This window comes from Carcharhinus amblyrhynchos, chromosome 16 (assembly GCF_965287045.1).
Source record: "Carcharhinus amblyrhynchos chromosome 16, sCarAmb.v2.hapA, whole genome shotgun sequence".
Taxonomy (NCBI): Eukaryota; Metazoa; Chordata; class Chondrichthyes; order Carcharhiniformes; family Carcharhinidae; genus Carcharhinus; species Carcharhinus amblyrhynchos.
In genome coordinates, this window is record NC_137339.1 from 35,092,095 (window position 1) to 35,105,591 (window position 13,497).

Consider the following 13,497-nt stretch of genomic DNA (forward strand, 5'->3'; position numbering starts at 1 on the left):
CATCAAGAAATCCCCCCAAAAATAGGGGCTGAGCATAAAAGTGAACCATCAGCAGCGGGCTATATATACATGGTAACCATCTTTGAAGTTCATCATGTGGGGTCTGCTCTGTGTCAGCAGCTCAAACTGCCCCACATCTTTGCTACACATTTTGTATTGCTTGCTTGATCCCTTGCACCAGTTAAAGAGGTACTGGTAAGTAAAACACCCGTTTGTGGGGTGAAAAATTATTCCGACGGTCAAAAAGGACAGTAGGAGGAGAGGTAATAAGCCGTGGATAACGAAGGAGGTGAAGGAAAGTGTTAAATTAAAAGCGGAGGCGTTTAGAGTAGCTAAGAGTAGTGGGCGAGAAGAGGATTGGGAGAGGTTTAAATGTCAACAAAGATTGACAAAGAAGTTGATAAAGAAGGGTAGGAGAAACTATGAAGCTGGGCTAGCGCTTAATATAAAAAAGGATAGCAAGAGTTTTTATAAATATATAAAAAGGAAGACGCTGGCTAGGGTGAACGTTGGTCCCTTAGAGGATGAGAAGGAGGACTTAGTGGTAGGGGATGGGGATATGGCTGAGGTCCTGAATAACTTTTTTGTTTCTGTCTTCACGGAGGAGGACGTGAATAATTTGCCGGGTGTTAGAGATGGAAAGGTGGTAGGACTGGAGGGTCTTAATGACATTACTGTTACAAGAGAGGCGGTGCTCGACAGACTGGAGGGGCTGATTGTGGACAAGTCGCCAGGACCGGATGGAATGCATCCGAGGGTTCTGAAAGAAATGGCGGAGGTGATAGTGGATGCCTTGGTGGTTATTTTCCAGATGTCGCTGGATTCCGGGGAAGTGCCGGAAGATTGGAAAACGGCTAATGTTACGCCGTTGTTTAAGAAGGGTGCCAGGCAAAAGGCAAGGAATTATAGGCCGCTTAGTTTAACGTCTGTTGTAGGTAAAATGTTAGAATCCGTCATCAAGGAGGAAATAGCGAGGCATCTTGAGGGGAACTGCTTGATAGAGCAGACACAGCACGGTTTCATTAAAGGGAAGTCGTGTCTGACAAATTTACTGGAGTTCTATGAGGATGTGTCTAGGGCGGTGGATGGAGGAGAGCCGGTGGATGTGGTATTTCTTGATTTTCAGAAGGCGTTTGACAAAGTACCTCACAAGAGGTTATTGCAGAAGGTCAGAGGACATGGAGTTGGGGGTAGGGTGTTAGCATGGATAGAGGACTGGTTGTCAAATAGGAGGCAGAGAGTGGGGGTCAATGGGTGCTATTCGGATTGGCGGATGGTGACTAGTGGAGTGCCCCAGGGGTCGGTGCTGGGGCCTCAGCTATTTACCATTTATATAGATGATCTGGAGGAGGGAACCGAGTGTAGGGTGTCGAAATTTGCTGATGACACCAGGATTGGTGGAACGGCAAATTGTGCGGAGGGTGTGGAGAGTCTACAGAAGGATCTAGATAGGCTGGGCGAATGGGCCAGGAAATGGCAAATGGAATTTAATGTTGGCAAGTGCGAGGTGGTCCACTTTGGTAGGAATAATGGTAGGAAGGATTATTACTTACGTGGCGAAAAACTGCAGCAGGCGACGGTGCAGAGGGACCTTGGGGTCCTTGTGCATGAGTTGCAAAAACCCAGCTTGCAGGTGCAGCAGGTGGTCAGGAAGGCGAATGGGATGCTGGCCTTCATAGCGAAGGGGATTGAATATAAAAGTAGGGAAGGCTTGCTGCGGCTGTATAGGGCATTGGTGAGGCCGCAGCTGGAGTACTGTGTGCAGTTTTGGGCGCCGTACTTACGCAAGGATATTTTGGCCTTGGAGGGAGCGCAGAGGAGGTTTACTAGGCTGATACCAGAGTTGAGGGGGTTGAGCTACGAGGACAGGCTGAATAAACTAGGCTTGTACTCGTTAGAGTTTAGAAGAATGAGGGGAGATCTCACTGAGACGTATAAGATGATGAATGGGATGGATAGGATAGAGGTGGAGAGACTCTTCCTGCTCAGAAAGGATAGTAGGACTAGGGGGCACAGCCTCAAGATAAAGGGGGGGGGGGGGGGGGGGTTTAGAACGGAGTTGAGGAGGAACTTCTTCACTCAAAGGGTGGTGAATCTCTGGAATTCTCTGCCCATTGAAGTGGTGGAGGCTGCCTCGCTAAATATTTTTAAGACGCGGGTTGATGGGTTTTTGATAAGAGAGGGGATTAAGGGTTGTGGGGAGAGGGCAGGAATGTGGAACTGAGCCACGACAGATCAGCCATGATCTTATTGAATGGCGGGGCAGGCTCGAAGGGCTAGATGGCCTACTCCTGCTCCTATTTCTTATGAACTACAAATCTAAGTATAGCACACCATGGATGAAAAGGCAGGCTAACTTATGACAAATATAACAATTGTATTTGACCTCTGGGGTCAAATACAATGCCACCTAAGGTACTACACAAATTAGAGATAGCATTAGACTAAAAGAAGAGGCTTATAATCTTGCAACGAATCGTAGCAAGCCTAAGGATTAGAGTGATTTAGAAATCAACAAAGTGCAACCAAAAAGTTGATAAAAGGGAAAAAAGAGACAAACTGGTCAGAAACAGCCAAACAAATAAGAACTTTTACAAGAATATTTAAAAGGAAGTAGTGAAAGTAAACACTGGACCCTTAGAGGCACAGACAGAAGAAATTACAGAGAATTATAGAGAAAAAGATATCTCAGAAATAGCAGGTAACCAAGGGCTAATAAGATTGAGGAACCTAAGGCAATTAATATCAGCAGAGAAAAAGTATTTGCATAATTTAAGAGGTAAAAGCCGACAAAATCCTCAGGGCCTAATAGGGTTTGAAAAAAGATAGCTGCGGAGATAGCAGATGCACTGGTTATGATTTTCCAAAATTTCTTGGATTCTAGAACTGTTCAAAAACGACTGGAAGTTATAAATGTAACTTTTTCAAAAAGGGAGAGAGAAGGCAAACATGGAACTTTCAGACCAGTTAGCCTGGCATCAATTGTCAGGAAAATGCCAGAATCTATCACGGAAGCTTTAAAGGCTTAGAAAATTATAATATAATCAGACATTGTCATGATGATTTCAAAGGGAAATTGTGTTTGATAAATGTATTTTTTTTTGAAGATATAACTAGTAAGATAAAGGGGAACAAAAGGATGTAGTATACATAGAACATAACAGCGCAGAACAGGCCCTTCGGCCCACGATGTTGCGCCAACCAATTAAAAAGCAATGACCCTCTAACCTAAACCAAACCCTTTCCATCCATAAACCTATCCACGGATCTCTTAAACGCCCCCAAACTAGGAGAATGTTAACCTTCACATCCAAACATGGATTTATAAAAGGCAATCATTCCATAAGATGAAATACAAAAAATTAATATGCAAGATAAGCACTCATGGAGTTGGAGGTAATGTATTAGGAGGGATGGAGGGTTGGTTAACAGATAGAAAGCAGAGATAAACAGTGCACTTTCAAGTTAGCAGGCTGTAAGTAGTGGAGAGCCTCACCGATCAGTGCTGAGGTCTCAACTATTTGCAATATATGTTTAATAACTTAGATGAAGAGACTAAGAGCAACATATCTAAGTTTGCTGATGATATGGTTAGATGGTGATGTGATCTATGAGGATGCAGAAAAACTTGAAGTAATATAAGCGAGGTTAAGTGAGGGGATAACAAGGTGTGGGCAAGTCTGAAGTTATTCATTTTGGTAGTAATAAAAGAACTGGAATATTTAAAAGATGTCAAACTTTGAAATTTTGATGTGTACTTATACAAGGAACACAGCAGGTACAGGGAGCAATTAGGAAGACAAATTGCATGTTGGTCTTTGGTGCAAGAGGATTGGAACCTTTCTACAATTGTATATGACTTTAATGAGACTTCACTTGGAGTTGTGTATGTAGTTTTGCTCTCTATATCAAAGAAAGTATACAATTAATTGATAAACCAGATCCACTGGATTGATTGTTGCAATGAGAGGGTCACCCTACGATGAAAAGCTGAGTAAATTGGGCCAATATTGGGATGGATAGGATAGAGGTGGAGAGACTCTTCCCGCTCAAAAAAGACAGTAGGACTAGGGGACACAGCCTCAAGATAAAGGGGGGGCGGTTTAGAACGGAGTTGAGGAGGAACTTCTTCACTCAAAGGGTGGTGAATATCTGGAATTCTCTGCCCGTTGAAGTGGTGGAGGCTGCCTCGCTAAATATTTTTAAGAAGCGGGTTGATGGGTTTTTGATAAGAGAGGGGATTAAGGGTTATGGGGAGAGGGCGGGAAAGTGGAACTGAGCCACGACAGATCAGCCATGATCTTATTGAATGGCGGGGCAGGCTCGAAGGGCCAGATGGCCTACTCCTGCTCCTATTTCTTATGTTCTTATTTTATAAGAATGAGAGGCAATAGCATTGAATATTCAGATTCTAAAGAGGTTTGGCAGGATAGACACAGATTCTCTCTCCTGGCTGGGCAATCAAGAACATGGGAGCACAGTCTCAGGACTGGGGTCATTTAAGACTGAAATAAAGAGAAATTTCTTCACTCAGTTGTGAATCTTTTTGAATTGTCCACCACATGGGGTTAAGGATTGTCCATTGATGGATATATTCAAGACTCAGATTGACAATTTTTGATCTGTTAGGGAATCATGGGATATGGGGAGAATACAGGAAAGTAGAATTGAGATAGAAGATTAACCATGATTATACTGAACGGCAAGAGTAGGCTTCAGGGACTAAATTGCCTATTCTATTCCTATTCATGTTACCATATCCCTTAGTCTACCATTACCATCAGCCCAGGGAATCAATCCTGGTTAAATTAATTGTAGAACATGCCAGAAGCTGCAACAACCATATTTAAAAATGAGATTGCCAGATCCGATTGGAACAAGTAGGCCAGGTGAAGCAACGTGGAACTGCATGCATGCCAAACAATGGAAGCAGCAAACTTCTAAGAGGACTAAGCGATCCAACAACCAATTAATCAGATTAAAGCTCTGTAATCCTGTAAGGTTCAGCTGTGAATGTTGGTGGATGAACTCATAGGAGAAGACTTGATGAACATTTTCATTCGAAAGCAGTGCACAAAACAAGGCTTAAACATTTATAATCTTTCTACAGTCAGAAGTGCCAATTTGATTATCCATTTTTACCCTTTACTAAGCACCCCACCATCATCAGAACCAATCTTCAGCCATTTGGATGAACTCCAAGTGATTTTCAAGAAACAACTGAGTGCACTGAACACTGCAAAGCTTATGAGTCTAACAATATTCTGGCTGTGAAGACTTGGGTTCCAAAACTAACCATGTTTCTAGCCAAGCTCTTCTAGCACATTACCATCTTTCTGACAATGTGGACAATTGCTTGTGTGTGTTCTGTCTTCACAAAAAGCAGGGCAAATACAATCTGATCAATTATGCTCTGACAGCTTATTCTCAATCCGCTAAGTAATAGAAGGTATCATTAACAGTGTCATCAAGTATCACATACTCACCAACAGCCTACTACCAATGCTCACCTCAAGTTCCACAAGGACCCCACAGCAGCAGACTTCATTACAAGAGCTGAATTTCAGAGGTGTGGTAAGAGTGATTACCCATGACACCAAGGCAGCATTTGAAAGAATATGGTATCAAGGAGCCAAATTTGAAATCAATGGGAATTGTTGGGGGTGGGGATTTACACTGTTTGGAGCAATGCTCCCATGCAGACTGCGAAACAAAGGATGAGCGACAAATACTGGTCTTGTCATTGATGCCCACATCCCATGAACGTAAAACCATGGAGTTGAAATACAGATCAGCCATGATCTAATTGAATAGCAAAGCAGGCTCGAGGGGCTGAAAAAGGCCTACTCGTTCCAATCGGATCTGGCAATAATCAATACTATGCTTTTTCGCAACACACATTCTGCATTTCCACAACTTTCATCTAAAATTGTGAAAATATAACATGGAAAACCACTTAAATCCAGGGTAAGTAAACACTAGATTAGTATCACTGTGACTATGATTTAACTTTTTTAAAAAAAAATCACACTTACTCTTGCAGGTCCAATTATCATCCCTGTCCACCTTGTAAGTGTCATATCTTCATCATCTTCAAGTCCCCAACTTACTGTTCCATCACTTGCTCCTTTTTGGCCATCTTCTAGTTCTTCCAAAAGACGAAAATTGCGTGGAACTGTTACAGCTGCAACAAATAAGGTAAACTTAAACTACGATACTTTTACATTTCTTCATTTGTTGAACTTAAACACTTCAACTGCAGATATATCAAATTAATTCCTACTGAATTAGAATACTTTAAAAAGAGTGAGTCAGTTGCATCTCCATACAAGAGAAATTTATAGCAGTCTGTTACTAACCAGTGGAAGTGTTACATACATACGATGACATGCTCTGTCGATCAGGGACAACTCTGGCTGAGAAAAGCAATTCAAGTCAGCAAGACAAACCCTGCATTTATTAAAAATTGCTCAAGTTTTTCTCTTGTAGTTTAGAAGGCTGTCACCATAGAATTACCTGTAAATGCTTTCTACTTATTAATGCATAATGAAGTATTGGTGAATTACAGCAGCTGATAACTTCATAACAAAATCAAAAGGACTAGAGGAAAAGTCTGACATTTCGATATCTGCTTTTTCAGCCACATGTTGCCATCTTCGGCCTGTCTAAATCTTACTCGCTTGGAATGTGAAATATTAAAAGCTGAATGGAATAGGGCACTCTACAGCTTTCCTTCTTTAAATGCACTGCTTGTATTCAAAAAGACCTACATTTATATAGCCCCCTTCAGAACACCAGATACCTCAAAACGCTTTACTAATTAAGTACTTTTTAAAGTGAAGTCACTGTTGTAATGTAGGAAATGCAGCAGCAAACTTCCACAAACAGTAATGTGATATTGGCCAGATAATCTGGTTTTTGTGATGTTGAGTTATAAATATTGGCTATTTACACCATAATGGTTATTCTGTCAAATTTACTGTCACCAAAGGCTAAAAAGGACAGCGTTGATACATGCTCCAATCTGTTCAAATCTTAGTCTAAATCTCATTTGAATTTTGGTGAAAAAAATTTCACAAATATAATTAAAAGTGTGTCAATTTAGTATTGAACACCAAACAATACCATATTCACAAAATTGACTTTGGTTAAACTGTAATCAGACCAGAAACTGCACAAATACACACTGGAACATACAATTCCAGTACTTAACTCATTCTACAACAAGAGCAGCAAGAATCTGAAGATGCAGAACTTTTATTGATGTGAGATTTCCATGCTGTAGCACTATGCAACTCATCAATGGAAAATCACACAACTCAAAACTAGATGAAAACGCAGCACAGGTTGGTATATTCTAAAAATAGAAGTAGCTCATTTCCTGTATTTAACTTATCACACTCAATCGACAGGAAGAAACTTACTTTAGGCAAAGTATAATATTTTCACTGAAATTAACACAATTGCATAAATAGTTAAGAGTCTACTTTTCAGCTTAAAATTACAACAGAACTGTGAAGCACAAATATACACATTTCTTCTGCTGTAAAACTTGTACGCACGCATACTATTAACACCACACCAATGGTACAACTGTTTAATCCACCTTACCCATTTGAGTTTTAAAAAAGCGGTTCGTTCTATTTTAAAAAGGACAAAATATTAATCAGTTTCTGATTAATGTGCCTTGCCAGAGTCTCAGAGAATATAATTTACGATCATGGCTGTTGTGGGAGAGCTGACACATAAGAACATAATAGGAGCAGGAGTAGGCCATCTAGCCCTTCGAGCCTGCCCCGCCATTCAATAAGATCATGGCTGATCTGTCGTGGCTCAGTTCCACATTCCCGCCCTCTCCCCATAACCCTTAATCCCCTCGCTTATCAAAAACCCATCAACCCGCGTCTTAAAAATATTTAGCGAGGCAGCCTCCACCACCTCAACGGGCAGAGAATTCCAGAGATTCACCACCCTTTGAGTGAAGTTGTTCCTCCTGAGGGGCGCAATTGCAGAAAAGCAGCTCTGGTTTCAAGAATGATAACACGTTCCAGGACTTTGGAAAGGAAAGAAAGTTTGGAAGGGGTAGCAACTTGCATGGACACATGAGACCAAGGATGGATGTTTTGAAGACGACAATGGTTAAGCACTGCTTCACAGTGCCAGGGAAACAGATTCAATTCCAGGCTTTAGGTCACTGTCTGTATGGCGTTTGCACGTTCTCCCCATGTGTGTGTGGGTTTCCTACGGGTGCTCCAGTTTCCTCCCACAGTCCAAAGACATGCAGGTTAGGTTAATTGGCTACACCAAATTACCCCTTCGTGTCAGGGGGATTAGCAAGGTAAATACATGGGGTTATGGGGATAGGGTCTGGGTGGGGTTGTTGTCAGTGAGGCTGAATGGCCTCCTCCTGCACTGTAGGGAGTCTATGATTCCAGTTTTTAATAATAAAGAGCAATACCTGAACACAGGAATTAACAACTATTTTTAGGTTAATAGAAAATTAGTATGGTTGCTAAATCTACAGCTGAAACCAAAAAGTTGTAGAAATATTCAAATCATTAAGATTAAAGCATGTAATTTAAAACTTTTTATTTTAATGAGTGCAGTGTAAAATTTGATCCAATTTATCAAATATAGTTGTTCTCTCTTTCAGTCAGTCATTTAATTCACTAAATCAGGGCAGCATGGTGGCACTGCTGCCTCACAGCACCAGGGATCCAGATTCAATTCTAGCTTTGGGTAACTGTGTGGAGTTTGCATGTTTTTCCCATGCTCTAGTTTCCTCCCTAATCTGTCCAAAGGTGTGCAGGTTAAATGGATTGGCCATGTTAAATTGCACTTTAGTGTCCAAAAATGTATCAGTTAGGAGAATAAGCCATGGTAAATGCACAAAGTTATGGGGATAGGATGGAGGGGACAGCCTGGGTTGGATACTTTTCCAACAGCATAGTGATTAAGAATGGGAACTTGACCAATTCACTGCTCTCTAACTTAATGATGTTCAAAGGAGCTTCACTCAGCTGCTGTGTTGGTTGAGACTGTTGTGAAGTTGCCAGCGTTGGACTAGGGTAGGCACAGTAAGTAGTCTCACAACACCAGATTAAAGTTCATCAGGTTTATTTGGTAACAAGAGCTTTCAGAGTGCTACTTCTTCACCTTGGTTGAGATTAATTACTTTGGCACAGAACAAGGGTCAAAACTGGAACCTAAGTTATTCACTGGATGAATTCAATGGGTCTTTAGAGGAGCTAGAGAAACGACCTATGTTCAAATTATTTGCAGGGATGTTCAGTTTATAGAATATACCTTAGTTGTAGAAATGTTGACATCTTTATTATAAACACATACATTCAGACAATGCACTGCAAGGGAAAGGAAAGGAGACTGAACACTATAGAAAAAATACAGCAATGCTAAAGCTCGTGACAAGAGACACATTGGATCAATATAATATCTAAAAACTATTTAACACCAGGATTTATTGATTTTTAGACTTGAACTACATTTGTCATGTTTAATCAGTCTTTTTATTTAAAACATTGAGTTATTGCCACCAGTTCGCCACCCACATGATACTGGTATCATGTCAATATCATGTGGGCGGCACAGCGGTTAGCACTGCTGCTTCACAACATCAGGAACCTGGCTTTGATTCCTGGCTTGTGGATTCTGCAATTCTCCCCGTCTGTGCGGGCTTCCTTCGGGTGTTCTGGTTTCCTCCCACAATCTGAAAGACGGGCTGGTTAGGTGCATTGGCCATGCTAAGTGTATCTGAAAAGGTGCCGGAGTGTGGCGATAAAGGGATTTTCATAGTAGCTTCATTGCAGTGTTAATGTAAGCCTACTTGTGACACAAATAAACTTTAAAAGCAAAAGGATTACTGGGTTTGGAATTTGTTACCTGAATGAGGACACCATTAGCTAAAGTAAACTTAGACCAATTTACTTCGAGCCTTGTGGAGAATTAATATATTAATTAATTAGCACTGACATCCTAACCACAAATTCCCCTAAACATAAAATGTGAGACTACATTCCATCAAATCCATTGAAATCTTGATTTATGGGGTACAAATTGCAAAGAAGAAAACAGTTATAGTAGCACTTAAACTGATCTGCACTTCCAATAGCCAGAGATCAAGTTAATCAGATACATTGTCACAATGTTCTAAATTTAATTTATTAGTCTAAGTTGTTTGTCTAAATCAATGATCAAACCTTCATATGCTATTACATACTTTTATCATATGCAATAGCATCTCAACAGTGGAAATACTTGCTGATTAACTCTGTAGGGAATGTTAAAATTTAGTGACTTTAGAATAAAAACATTTGCAAAAAAGTGTCAAATTACCAGTTTGTATTTACACAAGGCAGAAACAATTTCTATAAATTGTTTCTGCACTTTTAATACCTGCTCACTTGCGATAGTGTTCCAAAGCTGTCCTTTAAGAGTAACGGCAAATTTTTAAAAATCTAAGAAAAATTTGCAAGTGCAAGGATCAGGTAGGGGAGGGAATGGCTACTGGCATTATTGCTAAACTATTAATCCAGAAAACTCACCTAATGTTCTGGGGACCCAGGTTCAAATCCTGCCATGGCAGATGGTGGAATTTGAATTCAATTTAAAAAATCTGGAATCAAGAATCACTGATGACCACAAAACCATTGTTGATTGTCAGAACCACCCAACTGGCTCACTAGTGTCTGTTAGAGAAGGAAATCTGCCCTCCTTACCTGGTCTGGCCTCTGACTCCAGAGTCACAGTAATGTGGTTGGCTCTCAACTACCCTCAGGCAACTAGGAACGGGCAATAAATGCTGGCCAGCCAGTGACGAATAAAAAAAAATGCAGGTAGGTATCAAACACATTTTTCATACAAACGTGGTTGCACCTGGGCAACAACAGCAAGGTGTGCATTGCAATGCTGCTTAAAAAGACAGATTTTTGCAACCAGTGGAGAACAAACAATACTCCCCATTCAATATGCCTACTGTTGCTCACAGACTTCAAGTCTGCTTTGCAAAGCAATTTCTAACAATTAGGGAGCCATTTCAGCATAGTACTATCTAAAAGGGATATAAGACCTGAGTATACACAGCAAGCACGTGTGAATCTTCAACCACATTTAAGAATTCTTACTTAGACATGCAGAGCCTAGACCAGGAAATGCAAGTTGGAATATTTAATTCAATGTCAAACTATAGAATTTAAAATAGAGGGGAAAGAAAGGTGGATTATACAAGAGATAGGAAGAAAATGTCATTTTTTTCAATATTCCCTACAGTAATTAAAATTAAAAAGGTAATTAGAAGAAATGAGATTCCACATCGCTTTCAATGCGAGAGAGATTGATAATAATCAAGACCTAATCTGCTATCAAAATTCACATACGCCAGAATGGACAAGCCTAACATTTTCTGACCCATTGAATCTCACATCCTCAATTTCATGTCTTTCATGTATTTTAATATCCAGCCTCGAGGAGGTACCAGTACAGCGCAACTTGAAGAGGATCAGGTCAAACTGGATTACAACTTCCAAATTTCCATGAGTAGTTATGCAGATGCTAGATGTTGCTGTTCTATTTACTCTATAACACTAGTGAGTCCTCAGACCTCACATACTTTTACTGCAAAATACAGGCTATTGTTAAAAAAGAGATCTCACAACTGCAAAATGCTTTACTGTCTGAAAATTAAAACGTGTTTTTCTTTTACATTGCGCTAAACTTAAAAAAAGTTTTCTGCAAATTATATGATAGTAAGCAGCGCTGCTACATTTCAGCTTGTCAACTTTTGTCTAAAAAGAAAGCAAAATCAAATTTGGGAATCAAATGTGATGCTTCACTCAGATTCTGCAATTTAAAACTATTTTATCTGAACTGTAACACTACTTGCTGCAATATGAATGCAATGATCAAATGTTTGCAGAACAGAGAATTATTAATATTTGTAAGCGCACTGCAGAGTGGAGGAGTCTTTGAATCGCGACTTTGCTTTCTTTAATTCTGCTCCTTCAAAACTTTTAAAGGAGTAATTCTTCGGCTGACAAGATGTGAAGGTAGAGAATGGAAGAATGTAGAGAATGGCATGCAAACTTTGGCAGCAACTGAGAAAACTCAATAGGGCAAATAAGATAGTGCCAAGAGAAAGCAAAGAAAGTAAATTAAATACAGACAAGTTGAATTAACTGAAAATAAGAGACACGGCACTGGGAAGATACAATGCGAAATGGAAAAAGCACCAGGAGAGAAAGAAAACATTAAAAAAGGGGATAGGTCAATAGGTCTTTACAGTCCTCCAAGCCAGATAAGTTTAAAAGAACCAAAGTTGAGGTTACTCAGCATTTAAACTTCACAGCAGTCACACTAATGGAGAAATAATACAGGAGGCCACAGGTGACAAAAACAGCAAACCTGGAGGAAAACTCAGCAGAGGCAGAGAGCAGTATGACTACTAGGACAGCAGACTGTGGAGATAGGCCATTTGTCAAAATATAACTGTTGGTAGAACATCAGACCAGACCTTGTGGTGAAGAACACAAATAGTCAAATTTTGCAGAGGTTTGCGTTTTTGTGCATGATGGTGCAAAACTTTCAAACACAATGTCAAAGGGGAACTAGGAAACAGATTGTCAACACCTTCAAACCTTAAAACTGAACTTGCAGGAAAAACAAGCATTAAGTTTTGAGTCATATCATCTTTTGCAGTGAGATCAGTGAATAAAAATGGCAAATTACTGGAATGACATTCTCACCATGCAGAAAAGGGTATTGTAAGACATATGCCAGGCTAGTTTTGATTATAAAGCCTCTCTTAGATGGCGCTATTGTAAAGTTTTGAGTATAAGCCATAGCATGATTATCTGTTCATGGGAGAGACATGCCTGTCAACAACAGATTATCGTACAACACATGCACGAAGGCTGAAAGTAATATTAAAAGACAGTAGTGCAACTGGTTGATAAGGTCCATCATTTTATGTTGTAGAGTCTCACTAAGGGCAGAATGGTAATGTGAACATTGTACAACTGTTCATCTTAGGAGTCAATAGCTTCTTCAGTACTAAAGACAAGTTGCTTTGGATAACATTGAGAAAAACAAACAGGTAACAATGAACATAAATTCTACCTATTTATAATTTCCATGTTCAAAAACAGACCATTATATTTTTCATTAACCTGGTTTCTCTCTCTCCAGAGATGCTGCCTGAGTATTTTCAGTCTGTCTTTATCACAGAATTCCAACTTCTGCAGTATTTTGCTTTTACATTTTTACTTGACTTGCTTTAACAGAATCTGCATTCTTGCATTTGGAAAAGACAGATCATTGGCATGTCTACTGGTCTAACCATTGATGTGCTGAAATCATGCTTTGGCAAACTGAGTGAGAGAATCACAGGAGGCCACCTGGCTTAGCAAAGGAGCCATCCAGTCTAATTCCATTCGCCCGCCCTCGTACTGTACATAACCTTGTAGGTTACAGCACTTCAGGTAC

The 13,497-nt window shown here is 40.1% G+C and overlaps 1 protein-coding gene across 3 annotated transcripts in view; it reads right to left on the reverse strand.

The window, feature by feature from the left end:
- Positions 1–13,497, reverse strand: part of LOC145353952 (ubiquitin-conjugating enzyme E2 variant 1-like) — a 43,643-nt gene that overhangs the window by 8,918 nt on the left and 21,228 nt on the right. For all 3 annotated transcript variants that reach the window (XM_080204975.1, XM_080204976.1, XM_080204974.1), the window contains exon 2: positions 6,036–6,184. In XM_080204975.1, the coding sequence (XP_080061101.1) occupies positions 6,036–6,184 (149 nt within the window). The remainder of the gene's footprint in view (positions 1–6,035; positions 6,185–13,497) is intronic.